This window comes from Panthera leo, chromosome C2, assembly GCF_018350215.1.
Source record: "Panthera leo isolate Ple1 chromosome C2, P.leo_Ple1_pat1.1, whole genome shotgun sequence".
Classification (NCBI taxonomy): domain Eukaryota; kingdom Metazoa; phylum Chordata; class Mammalia; order Carnivora; family Felidae; genus Panthera; species Panthera leo.
Genome location: NC_056687.1, coordinates 55,517,476 through 55,543,834, shown reverse-complemented (window position 1 = coordinate 55,543,834; position 26,359 = coordinate 55,517,476). Strand labels below are relative to the sequence as shown.

The 26,359-nt window shown below is 39.7% G+C and overlaps 1 protein-coding gene across 2 annotated transcripts in view; it reads left to right on the top strand.

Annotated features, from left to right (window-relative positions):
* The window catches only part of GUCA1C (guanylate cyclase activator 1C), a 31,235-nt gene extending 6,236 nt beyond the window's left edge, over positions 1–24,999 (top strand). Inside the window, exons 2-5 of one of the 2 annotated variants that reach the window (XM_042903640.1) lie at positions 12,785–12,934; positions 17,110–17,202; positions 18,143–18,158; positions 18,879–18,895. In XM_042903640.1, coding sequence (XP_042759574.1) covers positions 12,785–12,934; positions 17,110–17,202; positions 18,143–18,158; positions 18,879–18,895 — 276 coding nt within the window. Of the gene's footprint in view, positions 1–12,784; positions 12,935–17,109; positions 17,203–18,142; positions 18,159–18,878; positions 18,896–24,829 lie in introns of those variants that run through there. The other variant, XM_042903639.1, reaches the window with a different exon arrangement.
* Positions 25,000–26,359: the final 1,360 nt, after the last annotated feature.

Here is a 26,359-nt window from a genome sequence, read left to right as displayed (position 1 = left end):
TGGATTGTCCATTAGGTTCAGGAGATGTCAGCCTGACAATGATGAGGTAATTATTAACTCCATATAAAATACTGAAGTCAGTAATTTTGGTTCATCAATGGGTTATACGGGGAACAAAATTTACTAGTCATTAAAATTAAACTCTCAACTTTTAGATTAACCCACAGTTGTGAGAGTATGGACGAAGAACTGTGGTTGCTCAGAAATGTTTAACGACTAGTTCTTCCATGGGAGAAAAGCCCTGGTAACATGTTGATTTCCATGGTGTAAATACTCCCACCATGGTCAATTTCGAGCTACCAACCATTTAATAGTTGGCCTGCAAAATTCCTGAAAATTTGACAATCTGCTCACACCAGCAGATACAGTAGGTTCCAGCACACTACGTGGATATATATGAGGGTCATAGAACTAAATGCCTGTCATTTGCTATAACGGGAAATAAATAGGTAATGTCTAGAATTGATAAATCTCAGCATAAGTAGAATAAGCATCATGACAAGCATGTAAACAAAGGCTAGGAAAAATAACCAGAAAGTCCAAAGTTTTCAATTATAGTTTAGTTTCGTTTTAGTTTAGTTTAATTTTGAGTTTAATGTCAATTATGGATTAGTAATAAAAACTGATTAAAAAGCCTAATGATAAAAAAGCAGATTTAAAAAAGAAAACACAAAAGGTATTAGCACGTCTTTGTAGGTGAGGTAAGTGAAAGAAACTATACTCAAAATTGGTCTGTCTCTGCAAGGGACAACATAGATTCCTTCCTTTCTACAACTATGAATTGTCCATTCCATTATGGAAACCCTATGGACTCCAAAGATGAGGGTCCAGCCTGGCCCAAACATGGTAGTGAGTAACCTTGTCTAAAACAAAGTCTCCATGAAAAAGTACAACACGGTGTAAGCGTGTGGTTCTTGTGGTCTGTGTTAAACCCACACAGGGTGGATGGCGGAACTTGAAGGTAGGTGGGGGCTCCAAGCACTGGCTGTGCTGCCGCCACTTTAATAGTTTGCTAACCATTTGTGCTCTTGATTTGCTGGGGAAAGTGCATCACTGCTGAGGTAGAAGCTGATTGCGAGGCTGGTCATTAGAGCTGGGTCTGGGGCAGACCCATTTTCACAGAACCACAGTGAAGATGATGATGTCACCGGCTACTGGGTCCTAAAAGGCAGTGAATGTGGACAGAGGCCACACTATTCTCACCTTAGCGTTGTGTCCTTCACCTGGAGATTGATGCAAAATGCCCAGTTCCCTGGAAACAGCTTCCTGTTGGGGGCATGAACCTGCACTCTGGTCTCTATGCACCCAGAAAAAACCGAACGAGTGCTCAATTCCAGGCAGAGCCTGGCAAGGAAAGAAGCCACCCAGCACTGCTCTTCTGCCTTTGCGCTCCAGCCACACTGCTTTCTTCACACTAGATGTGCAGTTTGCTCTTCCCCTGTCCTTTCTCTTTTTAAGTACAAGTGCTGCATGAATTCATGTCGTGAAACCACACTGCAGAAACATGAAGAATAAAAACAAATGAATCATCCCCTTCAAATCCTGCATGCGTCCCCAGACCAGCCACCTACCTTAGTGGCATAAAGCAGATGTGACAAATATTTACTGAGTGATTAAATAAAATAACAGAAGGGACAACTTGAGTATCCTCACTTTTATATATGCCCTTTTTTCCCTTTCCATTCCTCTCTCCTTCCCTCCTTTTCCCCCCATATTTATACCAAGGATGGCCACTGTGTCTTCCACAGTGTAACTTAGTTCCCAGTTAGATTAATTATCTCAAGGGAAATTTTAAAATTTATTTTTTATCTGTATAACTGTTAAGAATTTCAGCTCACACACTCAAGCATTCAAGAAATGTAACTTTAGTTTTCCATGATGAAGTTAATTTATATTTTGCGTCCCCATTTTACCAAGGAGTGTTCTCTCTCTACTTTCCGGGGTTGCATGTAAAGCCCATGGGTGCATCTAAATCTCCAGGTATTAATATAGGGCAGAGGAGCAGCTAAACACACTGGTATTTGCTGAGACCACATCTCTCATCATCTCCTGCCCGCCTCGCGAGGCTGCTGTCTGCATGGCGGGGCCTCCTGGGTCAGGTTCTCTCAGGTTCCTTGTACTCCTAGGCATGGAAGCCTCTTAGACTGTATGAACAGATGCTCCTTGCAACCTTTCCTCCCAAGCCCAGTGAGTGAACCATGGGTGCTTCTGTTCTTACATCTGTCACCCAGACCTGCAGCCATTCTTGGCCCTCAGAGAGCCTCTTTAGTTTGGGTAGACTTAGGAGAAACTAGAGAAACTGGCTCTAATTACGTATTCTTCCAAATCTTTTGTTTATGGCATAAATTTTATGCTCTGAATCCCAAACAGCTTAAATTATTGAAACTCAAGAACAAGAATGAACTCTGGATTTCTGCTTTTATGCTACAGTGACTTATCTCTTAGGCAATGGAAATCTCCCTGAATGTGGGAGGGCTAGACGATAGAAGAGATTAGCAGGAGCAGAGTCACATCCTTAATACGCTATATTATTATCTCACAGCATTTGCAAATATTTACTGAGCACCTGGAGGCATGGTGGAAGGAAGGTAGGCACAAATATGAATAGGGATTGGTCCCGTCCTCAAAGGAGTCTATAATCTACTGGGATGGCAAATGTATCCTCAAATAATAAAAGGTAGTAAATAAAGAATCAAAGACTGAGAGACGGGAAAGCATACTATTTAGTTTCAGGGTTCTAGATGGTTCTCCAGATTACAAGGCTGCTTCTAAACCCTGCCCAGTGATTTGCGGATGGTCCAGCGTCTTTCTAGATGGGCAGGCTGGATAGAAGGTCTGGGGAAATCTTCAATGCTATCCCGGCAGGACAGGCAACGGTAGAAAAATCTAGAAAAATCACACTCAAATTTTGGAGAGGTGTGGGGATGGGGGTGAGTAGGTAGGTGGTAGACATGACGTTCTGTGCCCCTAAAGAGCTTACAGTCTAGTTGAGGATAAAAAAATTATGACTAAATGCCCAAAGAGTAAAATAGAGCAGTATAACAAACTATAGCAGGGCTGTGCTGTTCAAGGTACATTTACTGGGATCTGAAGATGAAACGAAAACTAAAATACAGAGTTAGGAAAGGCTTTTTGGAGAAGTTGAGGCACTTTGGGACCTCGAAAGAAGTAAAGAACTTGAATTATTACTAATAAATGCTAACACTTAACTGAATATTTCTGTACTAGTCATGGTTAAAGCACTTCATATTTATTAGAATCCTCACAACAATAATATGTAAGTATGTACTATTTTTAACAGTCCCAGTTTACTGATGAGGAGACTGAGGCACAGAGAGGTTTAGTAACTTGCCTGAAACTACACAGCAGACTTGGAATGCTGGCAGTCTGATTCCAAGGGCTATACCCTAAATTTCAATGGTATTCCACCTTTGACAAAGGAATTGAGAATTTCAATAAAAGGAACAGCTCAATTAAAGTATGAGGGAGGAGAGAGAAGGGTATGTGAGGACCTAATTAAGGCAGAGGGCTACTGCTAGAGCATAACCGGGGACCACACAGGCGCCTCACGTGTCTTTGCTGTACACAGATAGCCTGTTGTTGTGACTTTCTGTATTCTTGCATCACAGCTGAGAAATGAGACACTCCGAGCATTGAGATGCCAGGGTTGACTTGCCTGGAGAATCTCCAAGCAGAAAGTCAGCCCTCAGCCCCTCTAGCTCCTATTCCACATTCTTACTCTGTAATAGGTGTGAAGGTGGGGCGCCTGGATGGCTCCGTCCCTTAAGCCTCTGACTTTGGCTCAGCTCATGATCTTGCGGTTCGTGAGTTTGAGCCCTGTGTTGGGCTCTGTGTGGACAGCTCAGAGCCTGGAGTCTGCTTTAGATTCTGTGTCTCCCTCCCTCTCTGCCCCTCCCCCGCTTGTGTGCACTCGCTCTCTCTCTCTCAAAAGGAAACATTAAAAATAATTTTAAAAAATAGGTGTAAAGGTAGATATAGGCACCCTGGGCCACATCTAGGCATCCGGATGTTATCCAGAGTGCCACTCTGACATCAAAATGCTCTGCCCCTTGTAAGACTCCGAAGTTTTTGAGATAAAATGATTTCTCTGAACTCGTGGGTTTGTAACTCAAACCATAAATGAAGTGATGGTTTAAGCCAGAAAAACTGTTGTCAGCACGAGGACACATTTAATCACTAGGATAAAACAAAATACCAGAATAAGTTTTCAGGTTACTTAAAGTCACGACCTCAGAAAATCCTGGGAATCAAGAGGAAGGGGATGTAAATGATTTCTTAGAAACAGGGTGATTAAACCGTTACAGAAAGAAAAGTGAGGGTAAATAGCAAGCTGTGGGATCTAATAGATGATTATTACAATATATGTGATGGTTTACCTGTAAATATGTTCGCAAATCAAATCTTTGCTTCGATGTATTAGAAGTCCTTGCTATAAATGTTTATTAATTTTGAGAGAGCTAGAGTGAGAGTAGGAGGCGGGCAGAAAGAGAAAGAAAGAGAGAATCCCAAACAGACTCTGTGCTGTCAGTGCAGAGCCAGACTCAGGGCTCGAACTCATGAACCATGAGATCATGGCCTGGGCTAAAATCAGGAGTCTGACGCTTAACCGACTGAGCCACCCAGCTGCCCGTCCTTGCTAATTTTAATGAGCCTTTCTACAAATTTCTGTAAGACGAGTCACAGGCCACCACAGGCAGTGGAAGCCCTTGCAGGAGAGGTAGGGTTGTGGGACTCCAGTCCCAACTCTGACCCTTACTGTTGTGTGTCATCTTGGACCAAGCTCATAACCTCCTTGTGTCAGGGTCGTCAGTTCTAAAACTCAGACAAGACCTATCCTGCCTACACTCTCACTGAGCTCATGTGAAATAATGTCGGAGAAAACGTTGAAGAAATGAAGACTGTAGCCCACAGAGGAATGGTATGTTTATCTGTTAAATGCAGATATCTCTGATGTCAGCCCCTGCAGGTCTGATAACAGTGAAGAGTAGCTCAACTTTGCATCAAGCTCAAATTCGATTTCCTAATGAAAGGGGGTACCTAAGGTGCAGAGGTTGCCTGCTCACCATTTCTCTTCTTTAATTGATCCAAGTGCTGTGGACGATCATTTGTGCTGTTTGGGGCCACATTGGCCCCTTCTAATGATTGCCAGTCACAGAATGAAATTAATTAAATGAGAATCACCTTAGGGTTTCAACTGTCTTTTAAATCCAGGACACCTGCATGGGAACCCTAGCTCTACTGGAAATTCAGAAGTGACCTTTGGTTATTTGGTTCCTTAGCTTCTCTTTGTGTGAGAACCCTTGAAAATTAGAGCAGGCAACCTGGCTTTTAACGTGTGTAATACTTGCTGCTGTTTGTTAACCCCCAGGCTGCCCTGCAGCCTCTAACACTGTATCAGGTTGTCTGGCCCGCAGGGGGACCGCTATTACTGCCGCTCTTCGTAAGACACATTTACCAGAAACAAATGACCATCTATTATTAGATTGTAAATCATGAGGCTGCAATCTCTTAAGGGGAAAGACCAAGGCTACTACTTCAGAACTACCAACATAGACACTCTCAGGAAGCATTTGTTGCTGATAATAAAAACCTCATACTTATTTAGCACTTTGTAATTTATGAAGTATTTTCATATATAACATCAGTCATCAGCATTTTGGCTGAGCTTCTCAGAATTTTACCTGTTAAAGACACCAGTTGTACCTGCTGACATGCATTTAAACTTAAGCTGTTGTAACTCGTGCATTTGAACAGAATCTGTTGGAATTGTAGTTCTCAAATCTGGCTACATATTAGAAGCACCTGGGGGTATTACTAAAATCACCAGTGGTTGGGGCTCCACCCGAGTCCCACTGAATCAAAACAATGTTGTGTTAGTTTTAAACTGCCAGGTGGTTTGAATGTGCGGCCAGACATGAGCACCACTGTTCTACCAGAAAGACCACCGTCAAAATGTTAGAAAGCTGGGGTCTAAGCCCATTTCTGCTACCAAAGAGCTTTGTAACATGGATACTTATTAAAAAGGGACTCTAGGTCCAAAACTATTGATTCAGAAGCAGTTCCTCTGACTGTTCTTCTAGTTACAACCATAATAGAGAAACACAGCCTTGATGCAAGTAATATAGGTATATATATTCTACTGTCTGTGCTACCACTTTCTATATCCTCTGTTTACCTCTTCTACTCAGCAAAGAACAAGGATGCAGCGTCTTCCATGAGAAAGGAAACACTCTTAGGACACAAGCTGACTGAATTAGGGTAAGGCTGGATTTATCTGTGGCATTGTACTCGCTTCGGCAGCACATATACTAAAATTGGATTTATCTGTGGCATTATTGCTTAGGGTGACAGGTGTTTTTAAGAGGAAAGCCATATTGGCTACCTGAAGAAGTTCCTTGCAAAAGGCTACCATTGCTATAGTCACTGCTGGGTCTTCCATAGTTAGCTCATTCAGAAGTGATCAAACTCAGACAATTGTCTTGCCTTCCCCCAAGGCACCTGAGACTGGCTTCTAATTCACAGTCGTCCAAATATCACTGAGCTGGCTGCATGCTAGGGGCAGATGCTTGGGGCTTCCTGATTGATATCCAGGAAACCTATTAATAATTGTGAGCTTGTTGGGTAAGTATTGTGAGAAGCCCTTTGTCCCAGAACCCTTGAAGTTTGCACAGTCATGGTCAAGGACAACTGCATGTGATGTGCATACAGATCATGTTATAGAACCAGCCTACAAGCCAGCAGTGTATTTCTCATCTTAAAGAGGTGAGTCTCTTTTGAGGACATTCCAGGAATCCCATAGCTGATAGAGACTATGTTTGCTGTTATGTCAGTGTTTGTAGGTAAAAATGGGCTAGGTCATAAATGCTGAATACAACATTTCTCTTACAGATTTCAAAAATTCATAAAAGTATTTTAAAAGCATTCATATGTATTTGACATAATAGAGGTGGCCCTTATATTGCCTAGGGCAATATAGGCAGTTTCTAAGATGCAAATTGAACATCAGTGACAATTATTGATCAATCACGGGATGTGCTGACACTAACTCTCTGGGTTTCCTTACTGTGATCATCTGAGTAACCACTTCCAGGCAGATGTTTCAATTCATATGTTGCTGCTGACTTGCCACAGCTGGCAAAATGTCACTGGAAGGTGTCACATGTAAAAGAGTGAAAACATCTAAATGTCTTCAGGTTAGGGGCTGTGACAATTCAGGAGTTCTTCACAGATCATGATTCTGTGAAAAGCAGCAGAGTGTTAATGCTGTCAGAGGAAATAGTTTTCATTTGGGACCATGGTTTGAAGGATTTTTGTTTGATTTGGATCATTTGTTTTCCTGAATAAGAGGGTGCACTAGGGTACAAATGGGGTCTGATACCTAGTTGTTGTAATAACAGTTTATATTTCTGCGATCTTGATGTTACTTGAACCCAGGATGCTGTGCTTATTGGTTAATGCCGTTTGGGACCTTGTTTGGGTTAAGTGAGCTCAGATGTGCGAAGCACAATGCCTGGCCCTGTGTGTCTAGCAAGTATTACATCAACATCAATAGTTGCCATTTTCATTTTGATTATAATTATAATTATTATTATTACTAGTTCAGTCCATTTCTTATTTTCAAAATGACTGTTTTTAGAACTGAAATTCTACAATTTGAATCAACGAAATGAAGCCAAGTTCCCCTAAGGACGTTACCCAGTTTATAAATTTGTGGCTCCATCCCTGGGACAAAACTCCAAAGCAGATGTCTCTGAAGTATATTGAGATGACATTTCAATATCTGTTTCTTGGGGTCTCTCAGGCACACAGAGTGATGGCAGGACCACACTGTCCTAGCAGATGACATCTACAGTGATATTTTTACCTGGGTATTTTACAAAGTGGGGAGAATGGAGGGATTGGTCGGGGCCGCAATGCAGGTGTAAGGCCCCAAAGAGGGGGAAGTGCTGAGCCAAAGCATGGACCAGATGCACAGCAAAGGAATGCTATAGAGTCCTAGTCAAGAGCAGAGGTGAAGACAGAACAAGGTTGGCTAACGCAGGACCGGTATGTAGGCTTTAGATCCTGGAAGCGCAGCTGGGGAAATTTCCTGGGGAAACAGGCAGTGAGAGCCATGGTCTATGGGGTGGTGGAGGTTAAACCCTTGCGCGGGGAGAGGGGCTAAGGATTCCAAAATGGATACAAGAAATGTTCATCAAAGATGTGAAGGAGCAGGAGAGGCAACAGGAGAGTGAACACCTTTTGTCCCTCTGAGCCAGATGGCTATGCAAGCGAGGCGAGGGAAGCCTGCAAGTGGTGGCCCCAGGAGCTCTCTGGGCTCACAGTCTCCCTGAGACTAAGCAGCTCAGACCACACAGGCCAGCTGCCCCTTGGGCAGTACCATGTATGAAGGGAGCACAGGTGCCAAGGTGCTGCATTTTCAGTCATTCGGGTCACCTTACGTTATACGACCGTATTACCGAATAGTTCACACCTGTGAATCAGGACTAACACACTGCGCTGAATGTGTACCATCTGTATGGATACCTCTTCCAGAAGGAGAATTCAGTTGTAATGCATTTGAGGGCAATAAATACTGGGTGATACAAAGAACGAAAGCCTTAGAGGAAGGCTGACTGAATTTAAATCCTGGATCCACCTACAACCTAACTTTGTTATTTAAGTAGTTTATTTAGCATGTCTGAAAATCCGCTTTCTCCTCTGGAAAGTAGGAATAGTAGGGCTACCTGTCAGGTTGCTATTAGAATTAGAGAGGATGCTTGGAAAGTGACTAGCACAGTGCTTGGAACATTGTATATATATAGTAGATTGTATAGCTTTTATACTCAGTAATAAATAAGAAAATAATTGTTTCATATGCATGTAAGTTTTATAATTTAACTTTCTATCTGCATTTCAAATTGATCATATCCTGAAAGCAACTGTGACTTACGGCAGGTTGTGAATATTGCTGGAGACCATGTATTCCACTGGTGGATTTTCTGTTGGACGGAACACTATAGATTTTGTTTTCCTTATTTTTTTTATTATATTAGACTTCTAGTTTCATCTCTTTGGTGGTAGAAAAAAAAACAAGCCTTATATAATGTTTAAATATTTTTATACTTTATTTATAGATGTAAAAAGTATGCCTTATAGTTTCCTACATTTTTAGAGACTATAAGAAAGCTTGAATTTGAAGTCTCCATATATTTTTTTTTCTCTTTCTTGTTTTAACCCCCCTCTACAAAATGATTTGTAACCTATCAACGGACCAAACTCCCTTTGGAGACTGAGAAACAGTCATGCTTCCGTATCTTGGCCCCATTTAATTCTTCCGTGTAAACCACTCCATCCTAAGAACATAGTGTATACATCTATAAATGTGTTGGAATTAAAATTATTTTTGTAGACATCCTCCCAAACTCTCCTTTTCTGAGGTTCCTGAAAATGGCTTTGTGTGTGCCCAATTTCTTCCCCACCCTCAACCTTGAAGGAGGATCCAGCCGTCACCAAACTAATGTTTTAGGATTTGGGATACAGAATTAGGAGACAAGGTGGTGGAGTGAAGGGCTGGTGCGTTCTCGTGGTCAGGCTGCTGTGAAGGAGGGGGGCAGTGGGGAATTGCTGAAGGTTGAGCATCAGGGGCTATGTGCAGGGAGCACAAGGGAGAGGAAGAGGGTGTTGGAAGAAATCCATAAATTTCTTGCAACTTGTATTTTTTCCAGAAATCAAAGTAAAGACTTGCTGTTATTTTCCATTAATTTTTGATTGCTGGACTGTATTTGTAGGACTGTGTCATTATTCTGAGACTGAACCATGTGGGTCATATTTTTTCTCATTAGTCTTAATAAGGTTACAGAAACTCAAGTGAGAAGAAGTCATAATTAAAACAGCCACTTGGGCATACCTAGCTGAAAACATTGCCTACGAAGAAAGACATCTATAAGAAAAACAGCTTAGATCCATAGTTCCCAAATCTTAGGATACATGAGACTCACCTGGGGAGCATTTTAAATGCAGACTCTTGGACACCATCCCAAGTAGTTTTGATGCTGTTGTTTGGGGTTGGGTCCTAGGAATCTGCATATTTCATTGTCCTCATGTGATTCTGATGCAGGGAGTTTATGAACCCTACTCAGGCACAAGGTCAATCCGTGTCAAACATTTCCAGACAGTTCTGTGTGCCACGAGGGCTCCAGTAGCTCAAATACAGAAATATGAACTTAACAATGTTCCTTTGGATCATGTCAAAGAAAAGTCTTTGGGCATTCTCTTTTGCATTTTTCCTGGTCACATTTACAGGAACATCTCACCTCTGTGGCTCTTATCCCCCTCTCCCATGTTTAAAATCTATAGGTTAACTGAAGGCAATAATTACTTTATCTACCAATTTACAGAATAAGCATTACCTAAAACCCTCTCCAACACTAACACAAGCCATTAAATCACATTCACCAGAGTTGTCTCACTAATGCGAATTTCTACAAAATCTTACCAGAAAAATACTTGGAAAGAAGAGTTGGCTGTGGTTCGTTAAGAATTTGACTATATGATGGAATGCTGGTTCGGAAAGAGTGGTTCGTTAAGAATTTGACTATATAACGGAATGCTGAAGTGAGAACAGAAGATGTATTGCTTGTAGGAGATTTTGGAAAAGGCTGCACTTGTCTAAGTAGAAAGGCTTCCTTACCCATCATCACCTTTGGCAGTCGATTAAGCAGATTGTCCATTTTAAAGCCATACAATGAAAATATTTATGCTCATCTCCTGATAGAGTTTGTTCAGAGCTTCCAGGACCAGGATTGGAAGGAGTTAGGGTCACCTGCCCACTGTGCCTAATCAGAAAACGCCAAATGTTCTAAAGGCAGCATTGCTCAGTCTGATCTGTTGCCATTCATCACGCAAGTGATGCCAAAATCTATGATCCTGAAGCAGGACTCAAAAAGTGAAACAAACCATCATGGAATATAAGGTTTTTATGGAAACACTGAAAGATCAACTTTATATTTACAGCAAGCCAGCTCAGTCTTCTCAGGGATGATGTTTCTGTAACTTTTTGGCAAACACACATAAGAACTACCCAGGGAACTGTTGTATTGATCGGTCAGTCCTAGAGACACAGGAGGAAGACCTGGGAGCCAATGTGCCCCTGGTTGAATACTGTCCACCCAACTCATATTCTCCATCCCTGCCAGTCTTGACACTGAAAAATAATGGTCATGTCCTGCCAAATCTGAAGATATCTTGATGTCCTCTTAAATAAATTTCAACTCTATGATAACATAATTCCCTTGTTTCAGCCATGACTATGTTAGGGGTTAATATGGTGAAGCGGTAACAGCAGTAGGAAAGGCAGATAGAGAAAAGGTAAAACCACCTATGTTTTGTATCCTTGAGCAAATTTCCTTGAGGAGATCCATTCAACCAGACTCCAGACTGTTAGCAGAAGTCTTGTTGCTTGTAAGAAGTATTAAAGTTATTGATGGGGTGAAGTTACCTAAGTTGTAAAACGTAAAAATCTATTACCCACATGTAGTAAAATTTTTAAATATTTTTATTGTATTTTTCTGACTATATAGGTAAAAAATCAACAGGGTAGAAAAAAATTTTTCAATAATACATTTTGAAGACAATGCTATAGTCATTAGCACATTGGCTTTCAGTATTTGAGGTGCTGTAGTAGTCTTTAAAAAACCAAACCAACCAACCAACCAAGCAACCAACCAACAGAAAGCCTTTAATCAGGCAAGAAGATTTTGTTTCAGATCCAGAACTACGGGTGAGTTTTCAATTGCTTTTCTTATAGACTAGATACAAAAGCTTGCTCCTCGAAGCAAACACATACCATTTTATAGGCTGCTAAGTCTCATGCTCTTTCTTCTAAGGGGAAGGAGTACTTTATGTCACATCCTGTTTTGTAAATAAGACTCTACAATCCAAAATTCCAAGGAGAATGCAGCTGACAGCATGTTTCCTTGGGCTGAATATACTACTTTTGGCATCTGAATTCCCAGGGGAAGATAGCAGAGAGTGGGTCACACACCTCCCTAGAGCTGGTCACTTTTCTTAAGATAGTTGAGCATTTGGCTGAGCAAGGTTTGAAGGGTATGATTCTTAAGAATGACAAGGACTATTTCTGTATCAATTGAGAGTGTTTTACCAATTTAAAACAGGCTGAAGGGAACTGCCTAAGCTTGAAAGCCTTAAACAGTCTTTTCTAAGATCGACTAATATGGCAAAACCTTTACAGAGAAGAGGCTCATAAATTTTGATTCATACTGAAAATGACTTACTTAAAAGGAATCCTGGAATTTAGCATTCCAAAAAAATCAACCGGGCTCTCTAAAAAGGAGTACAGAATTTATCTAGCTGGTTTTTCCCCTTATATTAGAAACTGGTACCTGGTCTTCTCTCTAAGTGGGGGACAAAACCTGAAGATACTCAGGAGAAGACAGCTACTGTAGGATGTCCAGTGGTGAGGACGCAGCCTTCCGTCAGGGTCAGGCCAGAATCTTGTTTCTTTTTTGGCATAAGAAGTAGATATTTTCTCTAAAAACACACTTGCCTATATATTTAAACTTGTTTCTATACACATTACCCATGCTTTTCTTTGTTTATTTGTTTGTTTTGGTAATGAAATGCCAGGGAAATTTCTATGTTGAAATCTTCCGGGTTGTATTAATTTGTGCTAATGGTCCTGCTCGTGAACCATGATTTCTCAAATAAAAGACAATTGTTTCTCTTAAATATTTACGTCCCTTTCTGTCCTTGCTTTCTATAGGATGGATTTATCGACTTTCTAGAGTTTATTGCTGCTATAAATCTCGTTGTACGAGGAAAAATGGAGCAGAAATTAAAATGGTATTTTAAGCTGTATGATGCTGATGGAAACGGTTCTATTGACAAAAAGGAACTACTGAATATCTTCATGGTAAGTGAAGTGGTGAAGTAATCTTAGGACATTGTATAGTTAATGTAATTTTCCTTCCTGTGGAGCTGGTGACAACTATCTATGTGGTTGGTAAATTTTGGGATATACATTTGGAACTGTTGGAGCCATCCATGTAAGTTTCACTATGCTATCAATTACTGAGTGTGCACCTGCAAACCAGCATTATCTTGTCGGTGTTCAAACTCACAAATTTTAGCAGAGTATTGAGATGAAAAATGAATAAATTTGATGTTCTAAAAAACTTGTCTTTTTGTCTGCCTCGGTGCAGAAAGTTGTGCGAGGAGCAGCTGAAATACTGGATGGTTATATAGCAAGAGCTATGGACTAAGAACAAAGGTACCTGAGGACTAATCTTTCTGGGGGCTGGACTAAAGTATTTCTAAAAAGTACCTCAAGGATCTCAGGCCCTTTCCAGCTCTAAAGTTCAATGAGTCCCTCTATAAATCTCACCCCCTTCCACCAAGGAAGTGGAAATACTTATCATGGGATGACATGAAATGGATTCTAGAGTATAAGATGATTAAGTGGGACACTGTACCTAAATGAGAATGTGAAGTAAAATACACATTATGAATGCAATATACGGAATTTGTAACACAGAGTCAGAATTGGAATCAGAGGTCTTAGAAATGATCTGGTCCAAATTATTTCATTTATAGATGAAGGAGTTAAGTTACTGTGTTATAATACATAGTATAAATATTATCAAAAATGCAAAAAAAATTAGTAGGTAGAACTACAATTATAATCAAACACCTCAATGAATGGACAAAGCTGTTAATACTTAAAACTGTTTAGCAAATGTAGAGTTAACGAACATATGGAAAGAATTCAAGAGTATGATAATACTAACATTGCTTTCACTTTAATCTCACAGATAATTCACAAAAAAGTACTAAGATACACTTTGTAACTGAACTTTGTAAGCATTAAAATTCAGAAATTCTGCATATATATTACATGTTACAACACAAAATTAGCAATCTAAAATATTCCCTAGAGAATGCCCAACCCCATGTGAATTTTAAAACATCCTCTTAAACATACTCAAATTTATTTTAAAAACATTAAATATACAATATAGCATACGAATATTGGGGGAATATCCAAACAGTATTCAAAGCAAGGGTTCATATCCTGGGATCTATGGATCTATGGCCTTCGGAAATCCTTAAAGACTATGACATTAAGGGCAACGTTTTTCCTGTATGTTATTGATTTTGAGGGGAGGGAAAGGGTCATTGGATTCTCAAAAGAATTAGGAGGAACAATAGTATATGAATGTTTTTGTCCAAATCTTATGGAAATTTTTGCACAGATTTTTATTAGTTAAAATGTACAACTTATGTTAGTGAGTAAAGAAAAGAAATATTAAGCAGCTAACTGAGGTTTTCTTTAAAGTGTTTAGAAAGAGAACAAAAAGAAAAGAGGGAAACATAAAAGCACAGAGCAGAAATTCATTTAATAATTGACACTATTTGTCTCCAATTAAATTAATAAAGATTAACAACAATAAGGTGGAATTCTGGCAAGGGCACTCTAAGAAGAGTGCCCTTACACATTGTGGAGGGGGTATAAATGGAGATAACATTCCTGGAGATTTGGTAATCTGCATCAAGAGGCTAAACGTGTAGCTCCATTTTAGAGCCAACATTTTTGGTCAGGAAAACAATCATTAACACCATCAAAGATAAAGGTTCTATGATTTACATCACAGAGTCACGTAAAATACTAAAAATGAATGACCTAAAAAAGAAAACATTTTAAATAAATTGATGCAATGGAATATGTGCTTATACAAAATGAGTGGCCTATATGGTGGCAAGTGAAAACAATCCAGTAAAGAATACATACTGTTTAATGTAAATTCTCTTGACACATGATAACAGGATGTTAAAATAAAATACAGCCCAGCCATCAAAAGATCCAAAGGAAGTACTAGATTATAGGCAAAACTTACAAAGGAAGTAGTTACATCTTAATTTCACTTCAAAGGCATAAAATGGTCAGGAGGATGTTTAAGAAGGGCTATTAGAGAGGATTTTCTTGGGTAAAGCCCTCAGGTCAATAGCATGGGGATTTAAGGAAACCACTGACGTTTGGGGAGCACAGTGTTCCAATATTTGAGTCTGAGAAATCTAATGAAACAGACCATGGCAGCAGAGTAGAGGGGTAAAGTTGAGGAAGAATCTTATGCTCAGAATATGTGGGGATGAAGGTTTTTCATGGATCAGACATGGGGAGGAAGCTGACAGAGTTGCCTTGGATCTTGTCCAGCTGAACCACTAGGAGAAGTGAGGGCATCTCAGAAGAGGAAGGAGCTGGAGGTAGAAGCAGAGAGTGAGTGACAACCAGGAGCACGTTGCACCCCTCCCCCAGGGGACATCTGGCTATGTTTGGAGACATTTTGGTCATCAGCTGGGGAGTGGAGGAGTGCGTGTGTGGTGCTATTGCTATCTATTGTTTAGTGACCAGGACTGCTGTGAAACATTCTACAATGCACAGCACAATCCTGAACAGGAAAGAATTGTCTACTCTGAAATAGCAGTTGGGCAGACTAGAGTTTGTAGAAGGAGCCTTGAGGGGTCAGCTGGAATCAAAATGCACGATCCACGTCTAGGGATGTGTACGAGAGTGTCAGTAATAAAAGGGAGGCATGGTCTCAAAGAGGGGACTTTAAACATCTGTCATCCAGAGAGCTCTGACACTAGATAACCGGGAGTGAGGGTGCCTGCCAAGTCAGACTGTCCTGTTCCCCCTTCTCTCCTACCTCCTCCCCTCCCACTCAGAGAGTGGTCAGAAATGGGCTGAGCAAAATGGAGGAGAAAGTGCAGATATGCTAAATGAGGGAAGAAAGAAGGAAACAAACCATGCCTCCCTGCCCATCCCCCCACCATGCTTCTCCTGTACCAAGAGGGAAAACACAGGGCACATTGAGGACTCCCTCCAAAAGTATCCCTTCAGGCCTCATCACCCTTCCAATCAATCCTTCAGTCTCACTTCTATTTCCCAGAGATGGGTCACAGACAAATCCTAGATATTTCATAATCTTTTATTATGACTTCTACATGTGGTCTCGTATCCCTTCCGCTGTGGGAGTACTGGATGCCTAGACAAACTTTTAGGCTTTTGGGACCTCTGCCAAGACACTGAGAAACCCTAAAAATATTTATCTAATTGGATGCTATATGTATGTAACCATTATTCTAAGCATTACCCTCTATCTAACTGTGAGACCTCACTAGCCGAGGCCAGGAGTGGTGCTGTACTGCTGTTTGCTGGGACTAATCCCAAATTAAGCATTGATAATGCTTGCAAAGCAGCGGAAGAGATAGTCCTATTTCAGACCAGGCCCTCAATTAAAATATGATGCCAGTGGTTCTTCTAAAGATCCCTTTATGTTCAATCAAGGTAGTTATGTTCAAATTCCCAGATAACTAACTTTTTCTTTCTTTCTCTCTCTCTCTCTCTCTTCCATTTTATTATGAATTTCCACATCAAATATTGGTCGCTTAATTTAATCACTTGGCAGTGGGGGAGAGGGAAAGAGTGGCTAAATTTTCCCTCTAGGGAAGCTGGAAATGTCATTTTCCCTGGGTTCCCTGACAGCCTTTATGATGAAAAGGTGCTGGCAGGGTGTGAGAGAAATTCAGTGTCCTTCCAAGGCATACAGATCTGTCTTCCCAGTCAATCATTCTAGAAAAGGGCAAAAAGGACCAGAGGTGCCAGTGTCAGAAGCTGGAGGAGAAGCCTTAGATGCTTACAGAATATCTTTTTATGTTCTTCTATAAGATTAATGATGATTGGTCTGAAGTTGAGAACATTGTTTTCTGCGTCCAGAATTCTTATGACAGTGGCCACTTCAATGTTTTTCCCTATAAGCTTTTTGTATCCTTTGCTACCTAATATGTTGAATAGATCCCTTTGTGCTGTATAATATCAAACTTCAGTTTGTATTCAGTTAATTAAATTTCTAAGCCTCATTACCCAGAACTGACATATAATATTTTTATTTATTTTTACCAACTAGAACAGGTTGGACAACAAATATGACATGAACATATCCCAAAATTGTGTCATATTGGGGTAGAAATGTCACAAAATGTATTTGCTTCCAGCAAAGTTGAGCTCAGTGATTTGATTTCTTTTTGCAGGCTGTGCAAGCCCTCAATGGCCAACAAACTCTGAGTCCTGAAGAATTTACCAACCTGGTGTTTCATAAGATCGATAAAAACAATGATGGTAAGGCAATTTTACTCTCCTCGGGCTCACTTTTTTTTTTTTTTTTTTTTTTTTACAAAGTAGGAGATGGTGGGGTGAGTTGGAATGCCATTTAGGCAAAAGCATGAACCTTTCAAGAAAACCCTAGCTGGGCTTCATAATTTGCCCAGTCCAGTGTTCTCCAGTCAGTACAATTCATTGATTAAATGTCTATTGACTACGTATAATCAGTTCATGGTGCTTGACATTTTGGGATATATGAACAAGAGTAAAGGGAGATACAAGGAAAGAAAAGTGGGAGAATATGATCTGAAGGACTCTGCTGTTTACTCTGGGATATGTTCTAGTAATTATTCCTTTCTACTGGAGGTGTTTCATCAACTTGCAAACAAACTCGTTTCCCATACTACAAAAATCATTTCTTCGATTGTGTGATTTTCTTCTATCAGATTTTTTCCTTTCCTGTGATGACACATTTCTGGGAAGAGTTGTGTGTACATGCCTTCATTTCTGTTCTTTGTACCTTTTCTACATTTCCACTGTTTCTGCTCATTTCTCCATCTGCTATCGCTACCCTAAAATCTGGGTTCCTCTTCAGCTCTGAGAAGGTGCACTTCTTCTTCAGAGGCTGAGTGAAATGGAAGACACAGGCATTCCAGGAGGAGGGGGAGTGCTTGCACCAAATGACATTGATCTCAGTAAACTGGTAGGGGAGCATATTGATTGGAGATTGAGGCGGCATAGCTAAGGATGTTCCTTGAAAACAGAGAGTTTGACATGGTGGAAAATATGATGTTACTAAGTGATTTAAGGGGGAAAAGGAGGATAGATATGAGGCACTGGGACTCTAGCCATGGTTGTCATCAATCCAAAGTAATTTTTTTCCACAGGACCAACATGCCCGCCATGGGTCACTTCCTATAATGGACACTAGAGGGCAGTAGACACCCATGTTGTGTGTGGCAGTTTGCACTGGTCTACTGTGTCTGGCAGGATGCGATGGCGAGTAGGGTGGAAGGGAGTTTAAATGAAATCGCCATTATGAATGAGCCCAACAACTGGACGAGAGTATAATTCTCAGAAAGATACTTTGGAAATGTATCAGTAGCATCAATGTCCCTCATAAGGACCCAGTCCTAGTCTGCCTCACCTCAATTTCAAGTCAGTATGCTCATTTTCTAGTTTACCAAGATCAGAGCCATTTGGTTGTAACTACTCATATTTGGGTCTATATAGATGAAGGATAAAATAAGTCAGTTCATGTGAAAGCTTGTAAAAAACAGATTCAGACTAACCAGAGTTGACAAGGAAACTAAGTGAAGGTAGAAAAGGACCAGAGAAATAGAGAGTGGAAGATCTTAAGAGGCCAGTGAAAACCTTATATGGAATATGCAACTGAACATCCTGATCACCAAACAGGTAAAATGCTGTAGGTTTGTTCTGTTTTAATTTTTAATCTCAGAGGTGAGGGGGTATAGTAGGGGTTGGCATAGAGATGATAAACCATTTCAGCCTGGGGCCGAAATTGTTGACCGAAGGACGAGGGTCCTGGAAGGAGATAGGACACTGTGAATGTTTAAGACTTAGTAATACAATGAATTTCAAAAGGGCAGGTCATGAATGTTGAAAATATGTCTGAATCCTGCTTCTAGTGGTGGAAGCCAGGGAATAGGAAAGGTGACCTCTCCTGGAGAAGTATGAGGGTTGTGGTATCCTTAAGAAGGGTCTTGGTTTCTTATTAGTTTGAGGGAACAAATAATGTGTTCCAGAAAACAAGAAAATGATTCAGGACTCTTTATTTATTACCTAAGCAGTTTCTTAAAAAGCAAAGTATAAGTTATCAGTAAAATGGGGGATGTTATGGCAAGAGCCTAGAAAAAGAAAGATGGAGGTGAAGGATGCAAATCTGGAAAAGTAGAGGTGTTTTCTTGGGCAATAACTGAGGTTATCTGCAGTCGGGGAAATGGACTCTTTGACCTAGAAGAATATGTCAAAAGAGAGATAATACATTATGGTTTCTGGAATAGTTTATAAAACTAATCACACAAATCATTTCCTCTGATAACAACTTGTATTTAAGGGGAAAAAACATATATTATTGCCTTTTACAATGAAGATATTAAATAAACAGGCTACATTTTGGAAGAACAATGAACCACTGTTTCTTGGCAAATGCATATACAGGACTGAAACTGATAAAATTTTCTTTCATATGCAAATTATTGGAGGTTGTTGCATCATCTCATCAAGAGACAGCTGGGTCATTCCCTATGTCAAGAAAAGGAGGCTAAAATTGTACTGTTGGAGAAAGACAGCCCAGAGCACCAGAAGGCAAGGAAGAGAATGTAATGAAGACATAGAAGGTTGATATTTGCAGAAGCGTAAAAGGATTTTGCCAGTATTTGACAGAGGAAAATAAAGTGTTTTATTCACACATAAAAGGAGAGTAAGCACCACGGGGGAGATTATCTATTCTTGTTTGTACAAACCTAAGTATATATGCCTCAAATAAGAGTTTTTAAAATTGTTTATTGTCATCGTTATCAAAACATTATTGTTGGTAGAAGAGGGTCAATCAAGTATATCAGAATAATGTTGACTATGTGCCGACATATATTTCCTTTAATTTTTCAAAAGGAAAAACAGGTACGCTATTGTTATCTGATAATCCAGTGAATGTTGAAACTGAAGATCACAACACACCAAGATACAAGCAAAAAAACCTTCAAGAACATGTATGAAAATCCCAGTTTGACTGCAAATTGATTACAGAAGAATAACTGACATCAAATCTATTGGGACAGAAAAACACACAACAGCCATGAAGTATTCTATACATCATTATCATCATGGTAGTTAGCAAATCGGAGGCAGAAGATTAATCAAAATAGAGGCATAGGATAAATACCAAGAAAATAAAAAGATGAGAATCTACAAACTCCATGAGGGCAAGAACTATCTCTGTTTTATGTACTTTGGTAGGTCTTGCATGCTCATACTTCCTGGCACACAATAGGTGCTCTATGAATAGTTGTGAAATGAATGAATGTCTGGTAAGAAGATGTCATGCAAAAAGCACAGGAAGAAATAAAGAAGAAACAAACACAGCATTCATTGCTATCTTCCTATAGGAAGAGAGTTGTCTAGACTATTTTGGAAATTAACATATATGTGCATATGCGTTGCTACTTCAAAAAATATAAATGCAACTGACTAAGAGAAGTTAATTACCAATGGAAAGTGAAACTGGGGGCCAGAAAGAGGTTACAGGGGATTCTTTCATTTCATTGAACTTTTTGTATTGTTTAAATTTATATCATGAGCATGTATTATTATAATAATTCAACAAGCTGTTTTTATTTTTATATTACAAATAAAAGCATCAGGAAGGAAAACTTGAAAAGAATCACAAAGACAGAAAATTGAAGCTCAACATTCAATATTATTGAAGAATGAACAGGCAGGACAGCAAGACTAAGTCAGAATAAATGATTAAGCATGGAATTCTGCACCCTTTCCTGCAGGAAGAATGGCAATCCGCATTCTACCATGTGCTGCTTAGGAGTCGTTCTTGACATGATTTAGGAAGATTTATAGATGCTGTTCACAACATCAAGTGCAGAAAGTGTACCAGGCAAGTTTAACATAGCGCCAAATAGCACAGGGGCAGGGGAGACTTTAAGGCGTTCGTAATAATCAACCATGAAAGTGAAAAGAGACAGAACAAGGCCAAAGAGGAAACGAAAGAGGTGATTATTGGGTTGATACTTGAGGTAACAGAAAACAGGAAGACATCTTATTGAGCAATTAACCAGAAGGACCAATGTTTTTGACTGGCACATTGTGGAAAGCCATGAGAGACGCAGCGACTCAAACTGGAAACGGAACTACCGGAAGATAAGAGGGAATCAGGTTTTCTCATAGAAAAGAAGAAACTGCTGCACTTAACTCTGCTATAAAATGCTGCTAAATGCCTCTAGTGCCACCTTGCTAATGAATACAAAACTGTGTCGTTTAACGTCTTCACTGGCATCCGCCCTTGAAAATCTGGCTATTCTCATCTCCTGAGACTCTCATTCCCATCTTGGCTAATTTCCCAGCCCCACCACGATTTTTCGTCAAGTTCTAATTTAAAAGAATTGAAAAAAAAAAAAAGGGTTTTACATGGGCTGGTTTCTTTCAATATCAGCTGACTTCTTTAGAGCAAAAATGCTAACGTGTGCATGCACTGTAAATTTTGGCTTTCTTTGGGGGTGGGGATAGGAGGTCATTTTTTGTTTTGTTATGAAAGATAATATAAGACATTAATGCAAATAAATACAGGACCCAGGAATATCAATAAGATAACCACTCTGCAAAAACAAGACTAAGGAAAATATTCATCATCAATGAAGCTGCTGAAATTGGTAGTGAGTGATGGAAAAGCATTGACCTTCAGGGTCCCCAAGAGGAGAAAATGTGTCCCCCAACTCAACAAACTACTAAATAATGTAATGTAGACATATATTATAAGTATATGTATACTTCAACATGCAAAAATAAAATTGTGTACTTGCTGAATTATGCCCTATAAATATTGAAATGTATTTTTAAATATAAAACAAAATAATAAAAACTCAAAAAATTGTTTTAGATCCTTCTGAGTCCTGTGATCTCCTGCTCAGTCACCTCTTACTGGCTTTGCCTCTTTGCTGGTAGATTTTTTGAGGGGAAGCTTCTGGACCCACATAGGCAATCCTTTCTAGAGAGATTCAGAAACCATCCTTTTATTTTCTTTGGGCATAAATCCTCAGACAAATTAAAGAGGATTGGGAAGCAATGTTTAAGAACATCAGATAAAGAAAAGCAGTTTGTCAGCATGTTTTCTGAGCCCCTCCCACATTCCAGCAGCTCAGCCACCAGCGGTGTGGTGGAGGAAATGGCAATTGTAGCTGGGGCTTAATAAATATCTGATGAAAAATGAATGAATGTTAATTACTGGGGGGAAAGGGTGAGGAAAATTTCAAAGTACTTTAGATAGAAATAGTAAACATAAGTTGCTATAGGTAGAAGTTGGCTTCATTTCCAAAAGAAATTTTTTTATGGTAAGTGGTTAGGTAATGTGAAAAAAAATGAATATGCAGAGGTCACACATGTTTTGAAAAAAGTAAAAAAAGCATCACGGAAGAGTTCCATCTTCTAAGTTGCTAAGAGAGTAGAACTTAAAAGTTCTCATCACAGGGAAAAAAGTACAAAGTGCAACTGTGTGAGGTGATGGATGTTTAAACTTAAGGTGAGGTGAGGATTTCATAATATTATATGTATCAAGTCATTATGTTGTATGCTCTAAACTGACACAATGTTATATATCAATTATATCTCAATTAAAAGAGTTTTTTTTTTAAGAAACTCCATCTTTTATTTCTTTTCCACACCAGTAAGTAATCTGAGTTGCTTTTCACCTGACATGATGTCTATACCCTCCACACCCTCAGACATGGCTCTTTCCACCAGCAGTGGTGACAATGGACAAGTGTTATAACTGAGCGATCAAAACCCACTTCACTTGGGGCGCCTGGGTGGCTCAGTGGGTTAAGTGTCTGCCTCTTGATTTTGGCTCAGGTCGTGATCTCCTGGTTCCTGGGATCAAGTCCTGCTTTGGGCTCTGCATGGAGCTCTGACAGCATGGAGCTTGCTTGAGATTCTGTCTTTCCTCTCTCTCTGCCCCCTCCCCACCTCTCAAAATAAATGAACATTAAAAAAACAAAAACAAAAACACTTCACTACCCCATCCCCACTCTCACTTCTCTTGCTTCTGCTAAGCCCCTAGAAATTGAAAAAAAAAAAAATTGCACTGGTAATTTAGCAGCTGTGATTTCCCTTTGCCAAAAACGGGGTTGTTTTGTTGTTGTTATTTATGGTTCCCATGACTCACCGCTCTGCACCCATGTGACCCTCCCCAGCCACACACTATGACTCCTTATTTTCAGTTTTCTCTACTTAACTTTGGTTTATTCCATGGCTATACTTTACCTGTGAGACATAGATGACTCCCTTCCTACCCTGTGGGTTTTGCAGAAATTTCTTTGGCATGAGGAAAACATAAGGAACAAAGATTCAATTTCCCTGTAGAAGACGTGTTTTAGAATTTTGCCATTAAGACCAAAAGGTATCTTATGAGAATGTGATAATTCATCCTTATTTATATTTGATTCACTATTGTGGTATTTTGGATATTTGACTTTGTCCACTATAAAGTACAGGTACAGTGTAACATCTAACTTCAGTTCCTGCTGCCTTTCTGCCTCAGGTACCCATTCTCTATTTACCAAATGTTCTTGATTTGTCTTTGACTGGCCTTCTACCTAGCCACAAACCCGATTTGATACAATATCTTTGAGATCAAGAACTACATCTCTACCCCTCAACTTTAATGCACTCATGTGTAGTCAAATCCCAGCAGACTTGAAGCCTAGGGTGGCTGGTGGTCTGCTGAGGCCAAAGGAAAGACCCAAAGACACAATATTATATGTCAATTATATCTCTATGAAAAAAATTTTTTTAAAGAAATTCCATCTTTTCTCTCTTTTCCACACCAGTAACCTATATTGCTTTATTGGGGGAGCTGACATACAGGGAGGCCAGGAGCGGCCAATTGGACAGAGCAGCTGCTGCTGGCATCTATGTGCAGCAAGTTTTATATCCTAGCAACTCAACCCAGGAACTATCAGAGGCCCTTCTCCTTTCATGGACAGCACTTCCAAGGAAATCAAGGTCTGCCACCCAGACACTCTTTGTTATAAGGGAGACACTCCAGGTTGGCCAGCCTCAGAGCCCCTGACCTTGAACAGCAAACAACACTTTTCACTGCACGTTCTGCTTGATGGGAATGCAGAGGGAGGACAGGATCTCTATATTTCAAGATAGCGATTAACAGGGGCATGAGGGTTATGCTTGCATAAATTAGGTATCCAGCGTGTAACATTAAATTTATAATTATAGTCCAAATGAGTCAACAGAGAACCCCTCCCATCTCCCCCAAAATGTTGAAAAGTTGTCTCTTAGGGTGAGGGTAGGGGCAAAACAGGGTGGCCAGGGCACACAGTTCTATGGTGATGGTTTGATAACACTGGACTGACCAGCACGAGACTTTGGCTTATGCCGAAGTGATGAAATTAGGAACCAAAAATCTGAAAAGAAACCTGCTGACCAATAATTGTATGTGGAATGAATAAATGTTTACCCTTCCTCACAGCTGTGGACGGTCCCTGCAATTATTTCCTCAGAAAGAAGAATGTTGAAAACAGCCTTGCACACAGTCATTTCCTCCTGATCTTAGAAATCTGCAGTATCCATACTCCTATCACTTGGTCATATCTTCATGATTAAAGGTCAAATAATCAATACCGTGTAGAGACATACCCATGTATGTGAACATAGGTGCATCGCTGATGATTCTCAACTTAAAAATAGATTGTATTTGTCATCTTGATTTTCAATGGCAATCCTACCATTGAATGCTTTGCTATATAAGGATATTCGAAGACTTTAGAGTCTGGTCAAGGTGAAAGGATATCAGAAGAATATCAATAAAAATATCAGGGAATATATTGTATATACCAGTGATTGGTATGGACAAAGCCTCTTGTTAATTGTTCATTTATTATTTTCTAGGAGAACTGACTTTAGAAGAATTTATCAATGGCACGGAAGAAGATCAGGATCTTCTGGAGATTGTTTCCAAAAGCTTTGATTTTTCCAGTGTTCAGAAAATAATCTATGATGGGAATCAGCCAGACACAGAAGGGAGGTTTCCTTCAAACCTTGTGACAAGGCTGATCTAGGGAAGGTGGGAATAAAGTGGCTGGGAGAATGCCTTTTCTGACTTTCAGTGGAGGCAAAACTTCCAGTGGAGAAGAAATGAAATTCTCCCATGTACATGCTATTGATTTCATTATATTTGAATATATATTCAATTATATATTATAATTGGTATCAGCCTGTGAATATATCACTTAAGTCCCTTGGAGATGTCCATAAAGATTGTAGACGGAAGAATTGTTGCTTTTCTGTTTATACATTAGACTCTCTCTGAAGGTTAGAACATGATGATTAGACTGAAGGATGGTCTCCATATCAGTTCAAAATAGAACTTGTGTACATTTCCTTCCACACCTAAATTAATCCGCCTCTTGAAATAGAACTGGATTATTTGGGCAGTGTCTCTATAGTTTAACATTCTTCTTAAACAGAATTTTGGCAAATGTGTTTGCTGCCTCTTGGCTCCTGTTGGATTTGTGTATTATAAATGACCAAGTTCTGGTCTATGGAGAAACTTTTATTCTGCCCTTTTTTCTTATTCCTTACCCTGAATCCTATCTTGAATCAGTAATAATGCTCTGTTCCAAAAGAAAAGTCTTAAGCTATGTAGCAAAAGGAGAAAATTTCAGACTGGGCAATGAGAACGTTTCCACTGATTTGCTATAAATCTGGGTCCAGTTGTGCATGAAAATGCAATGCATCATCTGTAATTATTATGCCAGTTGGGGGTTTGATCAGAACAGCAGACAGCCAGGCTATGCAACAACAAGCACTTGACATTTTAAACGGTCCTGACATTATAGCTCTGACATTTCATTTTTTATATCCTTTCCAAAAAATGAAATGATGAATGAGATTTCTTGATGGATTAGAACTTTTTAAGTTTTGGGTTCTATATCACAGGCCCATTGGTACATCTGTCAGTGCAAGACTTTCTCATGGAACCACAGTGGAGGCTGAAGACCAGATGTGAGCTGTCTTTTTTTCAAGACCTTCTTAATGATGCTTTCGTATTCAGATTTGAGTTAAAAACACACATCTAAAACAAGGACAGACTTGGATGTCCCTGTCTCAATGTTACAGATGTGGATAAAAGTATCAATAGAGGTATAGATGAGACAGTAGAGATGAAAAAGAAATGGAGGTAGAGAATTTATAGATGAATGTATAGACAAACAGGTAGATGAAGATAGTATAGATGGACATAGAAATAAGTCTATGGTTTTCAAAAAGATTTTGAAGAGATTCACAAAGAAGTGCACACTATAATATAAAATATGTTGAGATAAAATTATTGTCGATAAAGTAAGAAGAATTAGCCGTAATGACACAAAGTTCTACTCATGTGCCAAAAGTGGGCTAGCCGTTGGACTCTGAGCTTCC